General features: G+C 48.0%; 1 protein-coding gene and 1 gene segment (V, D, J or C); both read right to left on the reverse strand.

The window, feature by feature from the left end:
• Positions 1 to 17,674, reverse strand: part of LOC110391464 — a 36,396-nt gene that overhangs the window by 5,293 nt on the left and 13,429 nt on the right. The window lies entirely within an intron of this gene.
• Positions 7,973 to 14,522, reverse strand: LOC110391466. The segment is given in 2 exon segments: positions 7,973 to 14,311; positions 14,465 to 14,522. Coding segments are annotated over 2 exon segments (471 nt in total).

Below are 17,674 nucleotides of genomic sequence, written 5' to 3' on the forward strand. Positions count from 1 at the left end.
CCCGCGCAGCGCTGCCCCCGCCAGCCCCGCTTCTGCTCCAATCGCGGAGCCTCCGCCTCCTGCTCCGCCCCGGCCTGCGCCCTGCGCCGCCGTCACCCGAGACCTGGTGCGGGCTGCAAGAAGTGGGCGCCCGTGCACGGGTAGCGGGGCTGGAGTTGCTGCGATGTGGGATCTGCGCGTACTGGGTCACTGCCGGCGGCACGGCCGTATGCGCGGTGAGCTGGGAACGGATGTGAAAGCTCTTAAGGCACAGGCGAAAGCAGCTGCCCGCCTGCAGCGTCCCCAGCAAGAGGGGCCGGCGGGAGGGCAGCATGTCGGGACGTGGAGCGCTGTGCGGCCGAGCCCTCTTCTTCGGACTGTGCCCAGCGCTGCCGCAGCTCCGGAAACCCGGCAGCGGGAGCGGGTTGTGTGAATTTTCCAGAGAGCAGTGTCAAGTGGGATAGGGTGACACCCATGAGCTGTTACACGTCTTGCGAGAAGGGCCCTTAAGAACCCTTAAGGAGTGACCCAGGCTGACATCAGTCGTCCATGAGTCTCTGTCCTTTATCTGCACAGTATTTACAAAAAAATAATCTCTATGTCTGAGAGTATTGTCCAAACACTTTTTTAAAGTCCAGCAGGCTTTATGCCATGACTACCTCACAGGGAATCCTCATCCAGTGCCTAAACAGTGCTATTCTCAACTGCAAAACACTTTTTGTAAATACTGCAAGAAAGCTCCTCAGAATAAAGGAATGATGGTGACACATGAAGCACAAGTGGAGAATGCCTTCAGATGAGTGAAAGAGAGAACGGGGAGAACTATAAAGATGTTGCAGATGTTGGAAATTGCCATGAAAAACCTCACGTTGTATGATGAGGATAGGAATTATAAAGCCAAGGGTTTCAGTCAGTGTTGTACTCCTGCAGGTGAACCTCAGAAGAGGCCCATCATCACAGTAGAAATAGAGAGTGATATTCCTGGTACCCACTCCATAGCCAGGCAACAAGGAAAGTGTTGAGATCCACAGGAGCTGATCACTCCCCACTGTGTCAAAGGTGAGGCCATTCCCTCCAGGATTAGGAGAGACACGGAGCAGATAATGACAAATATGGCCATGTGACGCCTGGGATGATAGAATCATAGAATCCTTAGGGTTGGAAGGTACCCCTGAGAGCCATCTAGTCCAGCTCCCCTGCAATGAACAGGAACACCACAGCTAGATCAGGTTACCCAAGGGCCTTCTCCAGCCTCACCTTGGAAGTCTACAGGGACAGGGCATCAACCACAATACTAGTGCTTCTCCACTCTCCCTGTAAAATATTTTTTCCTTATATCTAACCTAAATCTACCCTCCTTAGGTTGAAGCCATTTCCCCTTGTTCTATCACCACTAAAGAGTCTGTCTCCTTCTTTCCTGTAGCTCCCCTTTAAGTACTGAAAGTCTACTCTCAGGTCACCTAACAGCATTCTCTTCTCTGAGCTGTGCAGTCCCAGCTCTCTCAGTCTGTCCTCATAGGAGAGGTGTTCCATTCCCTGGATCATTTTTGTTTCTCTTCTCTGGATCTGCTCCAAGAGCTCCATGTCTCTCCTGTACTGAGAAGTCCACATCTGGACGCAGTACTACAGGTGAGGCCTCGTAAGTGCAGGGTAGAGGGGCAGGATCACCTCCCTCGCCCTGCTGGGCATGCATCTTTTGATGCAGCCCAGGATATGATTGGCTTTCTGGGCTGTGAGGGCACATTGTTGGCTCATGTCTAGCCTGCCATCCACCAGTACCCCCAGTTCTTTTTTGGCAGGGCTGTCTTCAACCCTTTCATCCCCCAGTTTATACTGGTAATGGGGGTTGCCTCGACCCAGGTGCAAGATGTTGCACTTGGATTTCTTGAACCTCGTGAGGTTCTCCTTGGCCTACTGCTCAAGCCTGTCTAGGTCCCTCTGAATGGCATCCTGTCTGTCTGGTGTGTCAAACTTGCTGAGGGTGCACTTGACCCCACTGTCAATGCCACTGATGAAGATATTAAAGAGTATCAGCCCCAGCACCGAACACTGCGTGACATCATTCATCACCAATCTCCATCCACACATTGAGCCATTGACCACCACTCTCTGGACTCAGTCCTGCAACGAGTTTTTCGTCCATTGAACAGTCCACCCATCAAATCCATCTTTCCAATCTGGAGAGAAGGCTGTTGTGGGGTACTGGAGAGAAGGCTGTTGTGGGGTACTGTGTCAAAGGCCTTACTGAAGTCGAGGTAGATGACATTGGTGGCTCTTCCCTTGTCCACTGAAGCAGTGAAACCATCATAGAAGGCCATCAAGTAGGTCAAACAGAATTTGCCCTTGGTGAAGCCATGCTGGTTCTCTCGCATCAGCTCGCTGCCTTCCATGTCCCTTAGCATAGTTTCCAGGAGGATCTTTTCCATGGTCTTCCCTGGCACAGAGGTGAGACTGACAGGTCAAGTCTCCTTTCAGAAGGAGATTATGACAGAGTGAGTTTTTATAGCTCATTAAGAGCAGCAGCAAACTTCAAACAGGATGTCTTTCCCTGGCTTGCCTGATATTCCCATGGCCTCTGCTGATCACTGCTGGTATCAATCTCTTTCCATTCTCTGTCTTCTTCCACAGAGACAGGTACAGCAAGTTTTATCCATCTTTCTCCAGGCATTCATTCAGTCACTCTTTTCTTCATGACCCTTCCTGGAAGTGAGCTACAAATTAGAAGTTTCTGAAGTACAGAATATTTTTCTTCTTCCCGACTTTTCCTCTTGTATCAGTTTCCAGTAATGAAGGACAGACCAGTTTTATGTGGTAGAGCACTTCTTGCAAGGCAAGGCATAGCAGTACTCCTTGTTATCTGTCCTTCTCTGTGTTGATGGAGCAGATGAACAAACACACAGATTGCCGGTGAGGTATGAGCAAAGGCCAAGAGAATGATGTGAGAGAAGAGCAGCTCACAAAGCTTGTGCAGAAGGCATTTCTTCCAGCTCTGCATAGAACTGCCCTTCCTAGAGAATTTGGGATTATTCCAAGCCTCCCAAGGGATCCTGAGGGGTGTTCCTAGCACCCTGTGGGCAACGGATTGTTCTGTATGGTGGATGGGGAGGGAGGAAAGCCCATGCTGAGTCCTGGTCCCATCTCAACAGTGTCAGAGCATCAAGGCAGTGGGGCTGAGGGAGTCTGAAGAGAGGCACAGCCTGATTTTCCCGTCTTCTGCTCTCTCTTCTCTCTTTGCTGTCTTCTGTCCTTGTAGGCCTTTAGATCCCAAAAGCCTTCCTGGGGGATCTACTGGCTGCTCTCCCTCTGTGGGCCAGCCAGATAGGTTTTCAGTGGGATGTCTGCAATAGGTGATGGGCACAAACTTCTGTCAGCTCCTGGTACTGCCTTCACTGAAAGTGATATCATATCTCTCTTTGGGATCATTACAGTTTTCTGCATCCCAGTTTCTGCCTCCACATAATCCTTTTTATGGTAGTCTCAAGTTACTAAGGAAGAAAGGCAATCTTTGTTGGTAGGGGATAAGGCGAGGACATGAGGGAGGACCTTCATTCTCTGAAAAGCATTCCCCACTGTCACATGTGACATTCTTGTCTCTAAATTGGAGAGACATGGATTTGCTAGATGGTCCGCTCAGTGGATAAGCAGTGGGTTGGACGGTTTCGCTTAAGAGTTGCACCCGATGGCTTGATGACCAGTTGGAGAAAAGTGAAAAGAGGTTTTTTTTTGCAGGGGTCAGAAAGAGTTGTGTGCGCAGCCCTGCAGTTACACAATTCTGCAGGGCTGAGAGGATTCTCAAGCTGATATTGAAGTCAGCCTGACAAAGACACACAAAAGAGACTTTACAGCCCTTGCAAATTACCTGCTTCCTTTAGACTATCCATGGAAAATGTCCAGTCTGCCCACAGATGGTAATTGGTGCCCGGTCTTACACACACGGTCCTGATACTGCTAGGCTAAGAACCCCTGTGTCTGGCAAGCTTTTTCCTTTTTCAGATCTGTAAAGATAATAAAGAAAAATGTCAGGAACTGCAAGTACTATTGTCCACTGAAGCCCACATCATCCAGCACTGCCAGATTTGTACTCTGGTTTCCACTCAGGAAAAAAAAAACTATGCTGCCTGCTGCATTTTCATGTGAATGCCCTCCTGAGGTGTCACGGTTTGGCCTGGTCTCGCCTAAACCCGTGACAGGGGACTCCACTCTGGTCCAGTGCAGTCTGTATCAACCTGTGGCAAATGGATGGGCTATGTTTCCACTCCTGGGGCAAACAGTTCCAGGTATAATGAATGCCCCTCCAAGTGAAAGCAAACTGTGGCCAATATTCTGTGGCCAAAGGAAAGGAGAAGAATGCATTAGCAATGTCAATTGTGGCATATCACTTGGCTGCTTTTGACTCCAGTTCATACTGGAGATCTAGCATGTTCAGTCCAGCAGCACTCAGTGGCGGTGTGACTTCATTCAGGCCACGGTAGTCTACCATCAGCCTCCACTCTCCACTGGCTTTATGCACTGGCCATATGGGGCTGTTAAAAAGTGTGTGAGTTTTGCTTATCAGTCCCTGATTCTCTAGTTGATGAATCAACTTATGAATGGGGAGCAAGGAATCCCGGTGAGTGTGATACTGCCCTCTGTGCACCATTTCTGTAGCAATCGGTACCTGCTGCTCTTCCACTTGTAGCAACCCCACAACAGAGGGATCTTCTGACAAGCCAGGCAAAACAGACAGCTGCTTAACATCTTCTGCTTCTAAAGCAGTTTTTCCATAGGTCCATTGGTATCTTTCTGCACCCTTAAAATGCCCTCGTCTGAGGTAATCAATACCAAGCATACAGGGAGCCCCCGGGCCAGTCACAATAGGATGCTTTTGCCAGTCTTTACCAGTAAGGCTTATTTCTGCCTCCAACACAGTCAATTCTTGAGAACACCCAGTCACTCCAGAAATATAAATCGATTCTGCCCCTTCATGACTTGAGGGCATTAGAGTGCACTGTGCACCAGTGTCTACCAATGTCTTATATCCCTATGAGTCTTGTGTGCCAGGCCATCGAATCCTCATTGTCCAATACACTCTGTTACCACTTCCACCCCCGGCTGAGGGCAGAGACCCTCTATTTGTTACCTGTGTTGTTCTTCCCTTGTGAGTCATGATCAGGACTTGCAGTAACTTGAGTGATCCCTTTGGTGGTTGATCTTTTTGGTAACTGTGTGTTTTTTATGGCACTTCTTCATGTCTTCTCCGTGCTCACATAGGTAACTCTGCAAGGCAGCATGTGACATAGTCTTACTGTTGTCATTTGCTTGAGCAGGAGGGCTTCTTCTTCTAATAGCTGAGGTTTTTGATGATACAGGTGGGAAGCAAGGTTCAACACCTTTAATCAATTTGATCAGCTCCTTCAGTAGACTGTTTTGACCATCCTGATATTCACCAGGTGCTTCTGATACCATCATGAGTTCATCACAATTAGTCAATAGAGACAGTTCCTCCAGTATACCGTCCTGCTTCTTTTCCATTGTATTTTTCTGTTACTTCTGAGATGGCTGAAATACTAGTGTGTGGTGGAGGTAACTGCTCAAAGTTTTGAAGCATAATAATCAGTTCAGATACTAGGGGTCTTCTCTGTTGTTCCTCATATCTTTCAAACATTCCTTCTAGTGTACCAGCAATTTTCTGGTGATGTTGTGAGTTTCCACGATATACTCAACATATTCCTAACTCTCTCAGGATCATGCTTTTGATGTGGATCATTAGGAACAAGCATGGGTTCATACAACATTTCCAACATGGTTATTTCCCTCTAATACTGGATACCTTTTTCCATAGTGGTCCATTTCTTCATCTCAAGCTCCAGGTCATCTTTGAAGGGATGTTTTTCCTTTATGGCTAATAATACTTGTTCCCAGAGGGTGGCGGCTCTGTCCAGATGTCTACTAATTCCTCTGTTGATGGCTGAGTCTTTAGCAATACTTCCTAGTTCATGAGCTTTGTTATCATCTAGCAACACACTGTTGGCCCCACTGTCCCAACACTGAAGCTACCAGGAGACAATAGGCTCATTTGGGTGCTGTGCAAACTCGTTTCTCAAACATTGGATTTCAGTCATTTTCAGAGGTTGACAAGTAGTGGTAACGATGACTTCCTCCTCCTTGCTCTTCTCTTCTTGTCTTTTAGTTTTTCCTGTTACGTTTCTTGGTGACTGTGGTTTTGTAGAGGGCCCCTCATCTGAGTCTTCCTCTGCTTCCTCTGCTGCTTCTTCTTCCTTCCATTCTTGATGCAACCACACCCGTTTCCATTTCTGTCCTTCCACAGAGGCAACTGGCCTTGATATTGGTGCCTTCTGTGATTGATTAGGCTGTGCAGTTTTAATGCTCTTTATCTCTAGTTCTCTAGTATCTACTATCTCTAGTATCTCTAGATTTCCCTTTTCAGCTTGGATCTCGGCTTGGAAACTCTCTCTCCAAAATATTGTATTGTAAGTATTGTATAGGACTTGGTAAACACAAGCCATGTCCCAGATAATTTGTGCCTCTTCAGATCTACCTAAGCCATAACATCCCTGATTTAAATACTTGCTTAGGTTCTTGTGGTTCTGCAGGTGTTCAAGAGTGAAATTTAATGACACTGGGGCTCCCCATCTCTGTAAGATTTTTCCTAAACCCCTCCACACTCCCTGCCACTCAGTATTCTCTGGGTTTGGGGAAAGCTTCCTCCAGATAATGTAAAGGAGGAGGAGTACATTCAGGGAGATTGATAACACGATCAACAAAGAATATCCTTGAAGCATTCCAAAAACGTATGAGAAACCAAGAGGAGAATCTAGAAGCCTGTTTAAGCATTGTGTGGTCTATAAAATTAGCTGCTCCCTCTGGGATGTACCTATCAATACTCAAACCATACCACACTGCATACGGATAATGGATAGGTGTTTCCACCAGTGCTCCTAATTGGTTATATATATATATATATATATAAAACTCCAAAACAGAGACTGGCAGACTTAATAAGAAAACAGTACATTTTAAGAATTAAAATTCTGAACATAATGGCATTTAATACCTTATATAGCCCTTCTAAAATAAAGAACAGCTTCATAGTTGGCATGGTGCCAAAAAAAAACCAATAAAAGAACTTGGAGCAGTGCCCAAAGTTGGAAGACCACCCAGCCTACAATCTAATCTTTCTGTGAAGGTCAGAGCATCAGAGCTCTCTAATGAAGATCTCCAGCTGTCTATACGGCACTCTAATAAATCTCTCTTTCATTCGTGTTTGGTTCAGACTGGTCTGGCCTAGGCCTGTGACTGGGGGACAAAAGGACCCATGGTCCCATGCCCTGGGAAAAGGGGAAGGGGGTAGGGAAAAGGTAGGGAGATGGGCCTAGACAAGAAAAAACAGTTGTCACAGTTGTCACAGCCTAAGGAAAAAACTAATTTACCAAAAATGATAGCAGAATGAAAGGCAATGCAGGATAATGCAATATAATTGAAATTGAAACTAATAAATCAAATAAATGAGAAAGAATGTCCAGAAGTGAGGGGCTTACTCTAATGCTGTAGACGAGTTGGCCAGGGAGCACACAGAGCCAAGGCAGGCAAATGTGGAACAATCTCATGTCTCCCAGTCTGAGGGGAAACCCGGGGAAACCCCCCAAGTTTCCCACAGGAAACCCTACGGCGCGGGAAGCTCCACACTCAATGTGAGTTCATGACTTCCAACTTTATTGTAGCAACACACCATCTTATATAGCATATATGCTTCCAGGGATACAGGGTCCAGGGATACAAGCTCTATGCGACGCACACGCTAACAAATCGTTGCCCGAGTAATCACCATATATGGGATATGTTGTTAACTACAATACTATGGATACAGAATACTATGGATATGCTGAAATATACTAGAACACACTGGATACACCACATTCCACGTATCTAGGGATTACATCATTACATCATAAATCATTAGTAAATCAGTAACTACGTGCTGCCGAGCACTGCCAAGCAAGCTGTTTCCCAACACCAGTCAGTTTTATCTTTACTCTGAATGGAAAATGGAAACAGAATAATGAAGTCTTCTGGGAGCTGTAATTCACTCTTCTCTTCTGAGAACCAGGTACCTGGAACTATTGACAATTCACAGAACGGCAGCACTAAATCTTTAACTCACAGTATGCTACATAATGCTATGATATGGAATACAAATAACAAACCACAAAACCATGACTTGAGGTCAGCCTGAACTGAGCAGAGTGGGGGATATTCCCACAGAGGTTTGTCTAATGCATGAGAAAACCTCCACCATCTTGTCTCTACTTGGAGATTTCAAATGGAGCCTGGGGAATCCAATTCTTGCTGAAGTTGTGTACCAGCACCATTATGTTCTCTAGAAATGCCCACTCAGGCAAGGTCCAGACTGCTGGGAGTTGGGCAAAAGTCAGAGGTTGTCCTTCATGCAAGAATTCTGCGTGGTTCTGCCAGGCTAAAGTGAGTCTCTGACTGATTTCTTCCAGTTCCTGCTGTGCAGCGCAGCACACAACTCAGAATGGTCCTCTTCACAGCCCATGGTAAAAGTGGTCTTGTCCAGGGTTGTACAAGGAGAGGAGTTCCAGGGCATGATCTCTTTCATCACCTTGTCTTTCCTTTCCAGCTCCTGATTTCAGTCCCTTCTGTAAGAGGATTCTACCTGCAGATCTCTGGGTGCTCAGGGGAAGCAGTGCTGCCAGGGGAGAGCTGGGGACTCCTTCCATTTACCCTCAGATGAAGGTGATCTCAAGGAAGGCAGAGAAAAGAAAGCTATGCTAGTGCTGATACATGCAGAAGGAAATGAGTATTCAGTGCATTCTCTATTACATGTGCCAGACAGAACAGAGACTGATGGAACACCAAAGTAGGATGAGAAGCTTCTGTGTTTCTGCAATTTAAATCGTCTTCTGTGACTATCTTGCAAAGCCAAAAAATTATACTGTAAGAATAGAAAAAGCTTTTGCAATGATACATATGTGAAACGTTGGACCCAGACAGATCAGAAGGGACAGGCAAAGGAACAAGAATGGCTGGTAAGGGAAAAGGACTGGAAGGAGGTCTGAGATGATTGAAGTGATCTTCTCTACCTCCTATTTTCTCTTCCAGCAGTTACACCGTCATGAGAAAACTGGTGGAAAAACCAAGGCATGATCTAATGCTTCCCAGCATTTTTTCCAATAATTCAAGAGCATTTCTTGGAAGAGGGAATTTGATGGGGGCAAGGGTCTCCTAGGGAGAAGAAACATGTCATCAGCTAAAGTCAGTGATAGTCTCAGGAAGGCAGCGAGCATGAGATACTCGAGGTGCATGCTGAGACTGATCCTTCTGCATGCGTCAGAGAGCCTCAGAAAACCACACATCTCCACCAAGAGCCCTAAGAGAACAGACATGCAGAGCAGCAGGAAATGACTTGGCAAAGAGAGCAAAAGAATAAACTGGGGAGGAGAACATGCTTGTTTTTAGCATGGCTGAAGTGCCCCTGCTGGGTCCTCCCTTCTTCAGCCATTACAAGTGTTTCTTCCACAGCCTAAATCTTCACAGCTTGGAGATGTGGTGACTCTGGAGTACCCATACTAGGAAGGCTGTGTTCCTGATCTGAGCTTCCAGTGGAGTCCTCCCATCTGTTGCAATACATATCTACTCTTTTGTACTTGCCCAATGGACACTAGAGTTTCTGAGGTTCTGTCCCACTAGACCCTCTCCTCAGGTCTCCAGTTATTTTGGAATGGCGACTTTTCTTCTGGGAACAGATATCTCCCCGTATTTATATCACCTTTCCCTTTTCCTTCCTCCATCACCTGGCAACAATAGCTTTTCCCCAGGTTCCCAGAAAGAGGCAAGGAACCCTGCAGTAAAGCAGCCCCAGGTGTATGTCTGTGTTTGGTTCGAGTGGGCTGATGTGCAACTGAAGTGAGGAACTAGGCTCCAACAAGGACTGTAGAGTCTCATAAGGACTTCATCAAATCTCTATAATAGAATAATAATGCTAAAAAGAAGAAGAATAAAAATATATTCTGAACTATATGTTAAAAAAAAAAATACTGCCAAGCTGTCTCATCCCGTCTCAAAGTCTGCTTTCTTAAAAAATAATTGGGAAGAAATTTAAAAAAAAAAAAAAAAAACACTTCCACTTGTAAACCCGTTGTAATCTCTGTCCACTCTTTCCTTCCAGCCTTTAACAAACAAAGAAAATGCAACTATTCTTACTCTTTATTCTTCCCACTGAATCTAAGAGTAATTCAGGTTGGACAGGACTAGTAGAGGTTATTCATTCAGATTCTCATCCTGGAAATGGTTTCATTAGATGAGGATTGACAAGGATATGCCCAGAATATCTTGGACATTTCCAACGCTGGACACAATTCCTGGACCTCCTACTACACTACCTAAGAATTTTCAGGGTTAGAAGAAAGAGAGAGTTTCTAATAGCTAAATTGAACTTATGTGGCTCTAAATGGTATGATTATCATCCGATCACTGTGCACTTCTGGGAACAATTTACTTCCATCTTTTCCAAATCCTCTGTGTTTCTACAGCAATGTGCTTTCTTTCCTTCTTTCCTTTTGTGAGGAAACAGGCCCATGTGTTTTTCTCAAAATATCTTCACTCGTGCCAGGAAACAAGCCTGGATACTGCGTGTTTACACCAAGAGGATGCTGGTTATTTTGGGATCTCAGTAAGAGAGGTGTGGAAATTCAAGGCTGGTTAATTGACTTCTTGAGAAAAAATAACCAGAAGGTTCTCTACAAGCTCAGTCTGCTTCCATTCCTCTTCTTTTTTTGTCTTAGTAGAATAGCCCATAATTACATGTGTTACCTGGAAATGCTTTGGCTTCTCTTCCTGCCACTCAAAAGATGTTTTTACTGGGGAATGGGAATGGCATAAAGTAGGAATACAGCAATGTAGGAAGCCAATGAACAGCTGGTTCATTCATGCTGGTTTTATCAGTATTCCATATCATGACATCATGCAGAACACTATTGGGTGCAGAGGCACAGTATACTGCAGAGCTGTACTTCCTGCTCCCGTGCTCTCTAGCAGTTTCAATTGAGTTCTAACTCATCAGGAAAACTACTATTCCCAAGAACCTCCAGTGTTCCCTACGTGATCTTCCACTGTTGTTGACAGGGTTGAGAGCATTCTGGGTTCTGGCAGCATGGTCATAGCCTTCCTCTCTCTCCCATTTGAGTTATTAATTGTAGCTCTCTTTCGTACTATTATCTTATATTCTTGTTGTAGCAAATTTGTTCTCTCTCCTTATCTTAATTGGGTCATTTTTCTTTTCTTCTCTGGAAAGGGGGGAGAAAGGGACTCCCTTTTCCCGTCGCACTTGAAACTATGACAACAGCCCCTATCATTAGCTACAATGTTATGTAGTCAAGAAGAGCTTGCCAGAAAACAAGCACAGCTACAAAGGATGCCTCTTTATATGAGGCAGATGATGTCCATTGTAAAAGGTAGCCAGCTCCTTTCTCTCTCACACGCTATTCTTACCTCCTTCTTGTTGGTAATATGGTGAGCGTCAGACTCCATCCTGTAGCACTCATTCTCCATAAAGAGATCTCATCTCAATGGACATCTCAGTTCAATGGGCCTCTCAACTGCTATCAGCTCTGTTCCATGCCAAATCTTGGGACTGCTTGTCATGAAAGAAGAAAATTGGGAGATCTGGCATGGAGAGAGGCTGGGCCTGTGCCAAGATAGGGTCTTAGTGGTAGCTAGACAGGACCTAGTGGCACTTTCTGGGTGCTGGTCTGGCAAGGTCAAGAAGCCCTTGATCATTCCTGTGGAGATTCCAATTGCTGGCACTACATGTGCCTTGGTTCCCTCACGGTGTGGTGACAGATTGCTCCTCATTCATCTCCATCTCCCGCTTCCTCCAGACCTGCTCTTCCAAGTGCATCTCTGACATCAAGGAATGTCCTGCTGAGATCACTGCCTGCGATGTCAGCTCTATGGCCCAACAACTTTGACCAGCAGCTCAAATGAGCCCAGTGTCAGGCAGTACCAGAACTCCACCACTGGCATCGAGCTCTCATCTGTGGTGTTTATCCTGCTTGAACCAGTTCTCAGTTTCTTCCCCCAGAGTGCTGTTCTGGGATCCTCCACCTCTGCTGCTGCTAGCAGCATCCTCAGCTGCCAGGGAGTGCCAATCACCTTCCGGGTCTGCTGTGAAAGAATGTGTCCCCTCAGTAGAGATGGTGGACATTGTCCCAGACAAAGACCATCAGTATCTCACAACATGACACTGGAGAGAAGAACAATCACTGAGCCATTGTTCTAAGAGTAGCTGAACATCTTTGGTTTGCTATTCAAAGACAGACAGGAATAGGCTACCTTGGCTTCTCTGACAAAATGCCCCATGTCTACAATTTCTATCTTCTACTCAGTCACACTCTCACTTCTCTTTATAGTATTTTTTTTCCACAAAGATCTCTTTTAGATATACCTACAAACAATCTGGATTGACCTAATTGCCTGCCACGCTGCCCAAACAGCCCGACCCCTCTGGCCGGCAGCTGCAATGAGCCCTGTGTCAGGCAGTGCCAGAACTCCACCATCGTCATCATACAGGTGTCCCTGCCCGGACCCATCCTCAGTTCCTTCTCACAGAACACTGTTGTGAGATCCTCCACCTCCACTGCAGCCTCCTCAGCTCTGAGGGCGTGCCCATCACCTCTGGGGGCTTTGACCTCTCCTGAATTTCCAACTGCTACTGTGGCAGAAGGTGCACACCCTGCTAAAGGTGCTGGCTGTGGTCCTGGAGAAATAATTCCAGAAGCTATGAAGATGGTGCTGGATCAAGAAGGAATCTTCAAGCCACTGCTTTCAGAATACTTGATCACCTACAGCTATTCTAGGAAATGCTGGCTGGAAAGGGAAGCCTGGGCTTTCTGAAAGCCTAGTTCATGCCTCTCCTTCTATTCCTCCACCTACCTCTTTTTTTTTTCCCCCTATTATCCTCTGAACTGTGAGGATCCCCAGACCGGACCATCCTCTGCTGGAAAGACAGGCACATGCCTTGCATGAACTCCACCAGGGCATCAAGCAAATCCTGCACTGTGGAGCCTCTGGTCCACTGCAGGTTGGTCTCTTCTCACTGGTGACAGGTGACAGGACAAGGGGAAATGGTCTCAAGTTGGGCCAGGGGACGTTTACGTTGGATATCAGGAAGAACTTCTTTACAGAAACGGTTGTTAAGCACTGGAATAGGCTCCCCGGGGAGGTGGTTGAGTCACCACCTCTGAATGTGTTTAAAGACCACCTAGATGTGGTGCTCAGGGACATGATTTAGCAGTGGGTTGTTAGAGTTAGAGTAGTATGGTTAGGTTGCAGTTGGACTTGATGATCTTGAAAGTCTTTTCCAACCTGAGTAATTCTATGATTCTATGATTCCCACCATGTATGGCCTCCAGAGCTGGCCAGGGTGAATGGCTTCATTCTAGGTGTATGTAAGATGAGTGTTTAAGAAAACCGGTCTCAGTTCGCAGAAGAATGGTAGACTGTGACACACGGAAGAAGCTCCTCTACTGGGCATTAGATGTAGTTATTGGCCTTTGCCTGGCAGTGTTTCTTCCTACAATGACCCCCACACGTTCAGCAAAAAGAGAACACAACCTCTGCTGTGCTCACAGCAGGAGCAACTAGGAGTGTGTGGAAGGCCATAAACAGAGATCCTTCTGCTCTCATCAGTGTGACACTGGGGAAGCACGTGAGGATAGAATGTAGAATAAGACTGTGTGGATGTCACTCTTGTGTCAAACACAGCTTCTGTTGTCAGTTGTGCCGTCCTAGCCACTTCAAACAGAACTGCCTGACTCACATTGGCCTCAGTCAACCCGCTGCTGCGGGTGCCGCGCTCATTTCTCTCGAGAACTCAGGGAGGTGCGCCCTGGTCAGGATGGAGTTTGGCGGCCCTGGACGCAGCGCCCCCTGCGGGCCCAGACAGGACTGTGCCACTGCCCCGCCCCGCCCCGCCTGCTGCGGTTCGTGCCCGGCCGCAGCCCCGGCTCCCCTCCCCGTGCTACCAGCGCGCAGTAATACACCGCCGCGTCCCGGAGCCGGGGCCGATCGAGCCACAGGGCGCTGGAGCGGCGGTCTGCCGACACCCACAGCCGCCCCGCCGGGTCGGGCACCTCCTTGAAGCCTTTAACGGCGCTGACGAGAAATCCAGGGCCACCGCCCGGGAGCTGTCGGTACCAGCAGATGACCTCGCTGGACTGTATGTTGGGATGTGAGCAGGTGATGTTGATGCCGGTGCCCTCGCTGGTCTCTGCCGACGGCTCCTGCTGCACCTGGGCTCTGCTCACAGTCACTGCCAATAAGAAAACAAGAAGCAAACTCAAAATCCCTTTGCTACAATAGAAATTTCAGGAAGAAAGGGAAAGACAGGGGCACAAGGTCGGAAAGAAGCCGGACAGCCAGAGGCGAGAGCGGCCCCGGCCCCGCCGGCGGCAGCCATGCTCACCCACGAGCACCGCGGCAAGCCCCGCCAGCCCCGCGGCCCGGCACTGCCGCATCCCGCCGCCTCCGCTGCCCCCGCCGCGCCGCCCCCGCCTGCCTCGTCTCTGCTCCGCCTGCGGAGCTTCCTCCTCGTCACCGCCGCCAGCTCCGCCCTGGGGCTGCGCCCTTCGCGGGCGTCACTCGGGGTTGGTTCCGGGCTGCGAGTGCTGGGCGGCTGTGCGCGGGTAGCGTGGCTGGAGCTGCTGCGCGGAGTGTTTGGTAACGGCTGCGAACGGTCCTTCAGCACAGGAGAAAGCAGCTGCCCGCCGGCAGCGTCATCAACAAGTGAGGCAGGCGGGAGGGCAGAGAGACGGGAAGACACGGGAGGGGGACCACTGCGCTGCTGAGTCCTGGTCCCCCGGCCGGAAACCCGGCAGCGGGAACAGGTCGTGTGCTGCTGCCCGGGAACACGGCACACCGACAGCTCCCGAGCCCCGGGCCCCGCAGGCTGCTGCTGCCCATGGAGCTGTTGTCGCCGGTCGAGGAGCCCGAGAAAGGCCGGCAGCCGTACCGGGACGGGCATCTGGGAGTGTGGAGCATCAGGCTTTGAATGCGTGGGAGAAGTGGAAAGGGATCCCGGAGGCATGGTTACAGAATCCCTGATGGTCTCAACGGGAATCAAAGCTGAGCCCGGATCTCAGAGACACCCACACTCTACAGTCTTGTTTGGGGAAAATTCAGACAATCCATCCCTATCCCCATCTGCTGGCCCACAGCCTGTCACCAATGAATCCATGCCAGGTGCACATGTTAAAACTCACTGTTCTCTCATTCTTGGCTGTACACCCGGCTGGTTATGGGATAAAACCTGCCCCTGCCACATTTGGTCGGAAGTTGAGACCCATCCCTGTTCCAGTAGAGATGCAGGGACACCACCTTGTTGCAGGGAAGGGGTGGGGGAAATCTCAGGCCAGGGACAACTTCAGTCCCAGTCTGACTCCAGCAGCTGGCAACAAAACCTCTCACACTGCTCCCCCCAGTAACTGGCACTTTGTCCTTCCAGCACATGTGCACAGGACAGAGTGAGATGGTTAAGAGGAGTTAAGAAAAGATTCATTATGAGGACAGGACAGGCAGCGAAGATCAGACACATGAAACAACCAAACAAGTCCACTGAGGGACCCCTTCTCCTCATCACTCTGTCTCCTCTCATGCATTCCTCCCTTTCCCTGCACATCCTATCATGGTGTTGTATAGGTCTGTCCCACACCAATCCCCATCCGTGTCCTGGTTCACAGCTGTACCACATGCAAAGGTCACAATAGTCATTCTGGAAGCAGCCCTCTGGTTCCTTGATAGCTCATCAAAGGTCGTGAATGGTGAGATTTATTTCTTCTCATCATTTCCGTGTATTGCTCTGGTGTCTGTCTCTGTATGCTTCTTGATTGCCTCCCCTTTTCCATTATCCCATTTGACGAGATTCCTGTTCAGATAACCCTGCTAAGAAAATATTTCCACACCCCACATAGCCTCATCAATCCGTCCCACTCACAAGTGCTGTAGAAAGAAATAATGGGGTAGAAGATAAAAGTTAAGAAAGGAAAACAGAGCTGCTGGGGTGCAGTGATTTAAGCTGCCCCCAGTTCCTCCATCAGAGAAACAGCAGAGAAAAAGACTTCCCCCGAAGGCAAAGTCACACAGCAGTGCAAAGAAGAAAAGAATTTAAGAATGCAATAGCAGTTTTAATTGAAAAGGTGTTAAACCAGAAAACATATTTTACTGCCTCTAGGAGGGTTCATCGAAATTCAGATCATATTACAGTGTTGCTGCTTTCCCTTCCTCACTTGCAGATAAGCTACCACTGGCATTTGAGAGCAGGGAAAGCCCTAGGAGAGGAGAACGGAGAGCTCCTCTGACTCTCCACAAGCTCAGCTTGAGGCACGAGCCCAAGCTCACACTTCATGAAGTGAAAAGCCTGTGGGCCCAGGAAAACAAAAGGGGCTGTCATAGCTCCTGCATCACACCCTCAGAGTGCTGGCACGGTCCCGGCACCATTTCTGTGCACACAATAGGAGAAGGCCTGGCCTGCATGGCATAGGCTTATTATTTTCTGCTGCAATATTTCTGTGGAAGGCAGCCCACAGCAGTTATGCTTTCCTGTCTGGATGCAAGGCCTTGCTCCTGCTCTTGTTGAACTATCTGTGATTCAGGTCAGGGTGTTTCTCTAGCCTGTCCTGGTTCCTATGATTAGCAGCCCTGACCTACAGTGTTCTGATTGCTTTTCCCAATCATGAGTCCTCCACACACACATTTTTAGTGTGCTCCCTCCAGTCATGTAGAGCATTAATGGAAAACTAAGCACTGTTGGTCCATCACTGATCCCTGAGAGGCCCCTTTATAGGTACCAGTCCCCAGCTGTACTCTGAATAGCTGGTCACAGCAGTTAGAACCCAGCAGATCATCTAGTTTTCCACCTGCATTATTGCACACTTACCCATGCCATAACTCACCCATTTGGTTGTGAGGGGACTACACAACAGGCAGTCAAAACGGTCTCACCAAAATCTAAGAACATAACATTGACTGTCCTCAATTTTTTCACCATGTCAGAATCTTTCTCAGGAAGCAAGGAGGTTGCTCAGGCATGATTTGCCCTCTGTACAACCAGGCTGGCTGCTGCTAATCACTGTGTTTCCCTTTGTATATTTAGCAATATCTGAAGACATTTTTCTCAAAACTCTTACTTCAGGAAGGAGCGAAGGGAATACAGCTGGCCTGTGGTTCCCTGCACCCTCTTTCTTCTGCCTACTGAAGATGACAGTGATCCCTGTTTTTCTGTTTTGTTCTTGTATTTTCCTAGCTAGGACAGCCATTCTTCAACTCTCATGACCCTTGAGGGGTGACAGAGAGCAGCCTCACAATGGCATCCCCCAACCAAATGCCCTTGGATGCATCCCACCCATCTTATGGACACCAGCATGTTTAGCTGGAACAAGTTTTGCGTAAGGAATTCTCCCTTACAGGGAGTACTCTTCCACTCTCCAAAATTCTGTGAAGAGATACAGGGACCTGGGAGGTCTGAGGACAAGCCTTACCCATGGGAACTGAGGAATAGAATCATAGAATCATAGAATTACTCCGGTTGGAAAAGACTTTCAAGATCATCAAGTCCAACTGCAACCTAACCATACTACTCTAACTCTAACAACCCACTGCTAAATCATGTCCCTGAGCA

Source organism: Numida meleagris, unplaced genomic scaffold (genome assembly GCF_002078875.1).
Source record: "Numida meleagris isolate 19003 breed g44 Domestic line unplaced genomic scaffold, NumMel1.0 unplaced_Scaffold376, whole genome shotgun sequence".
Classification (NCBI taxonomy): domain Eukaryota; kingdom Metazoa; phylum Chordata; class Aves; order Galliformes; family Numididae; genus Numida; species Numida meleagris.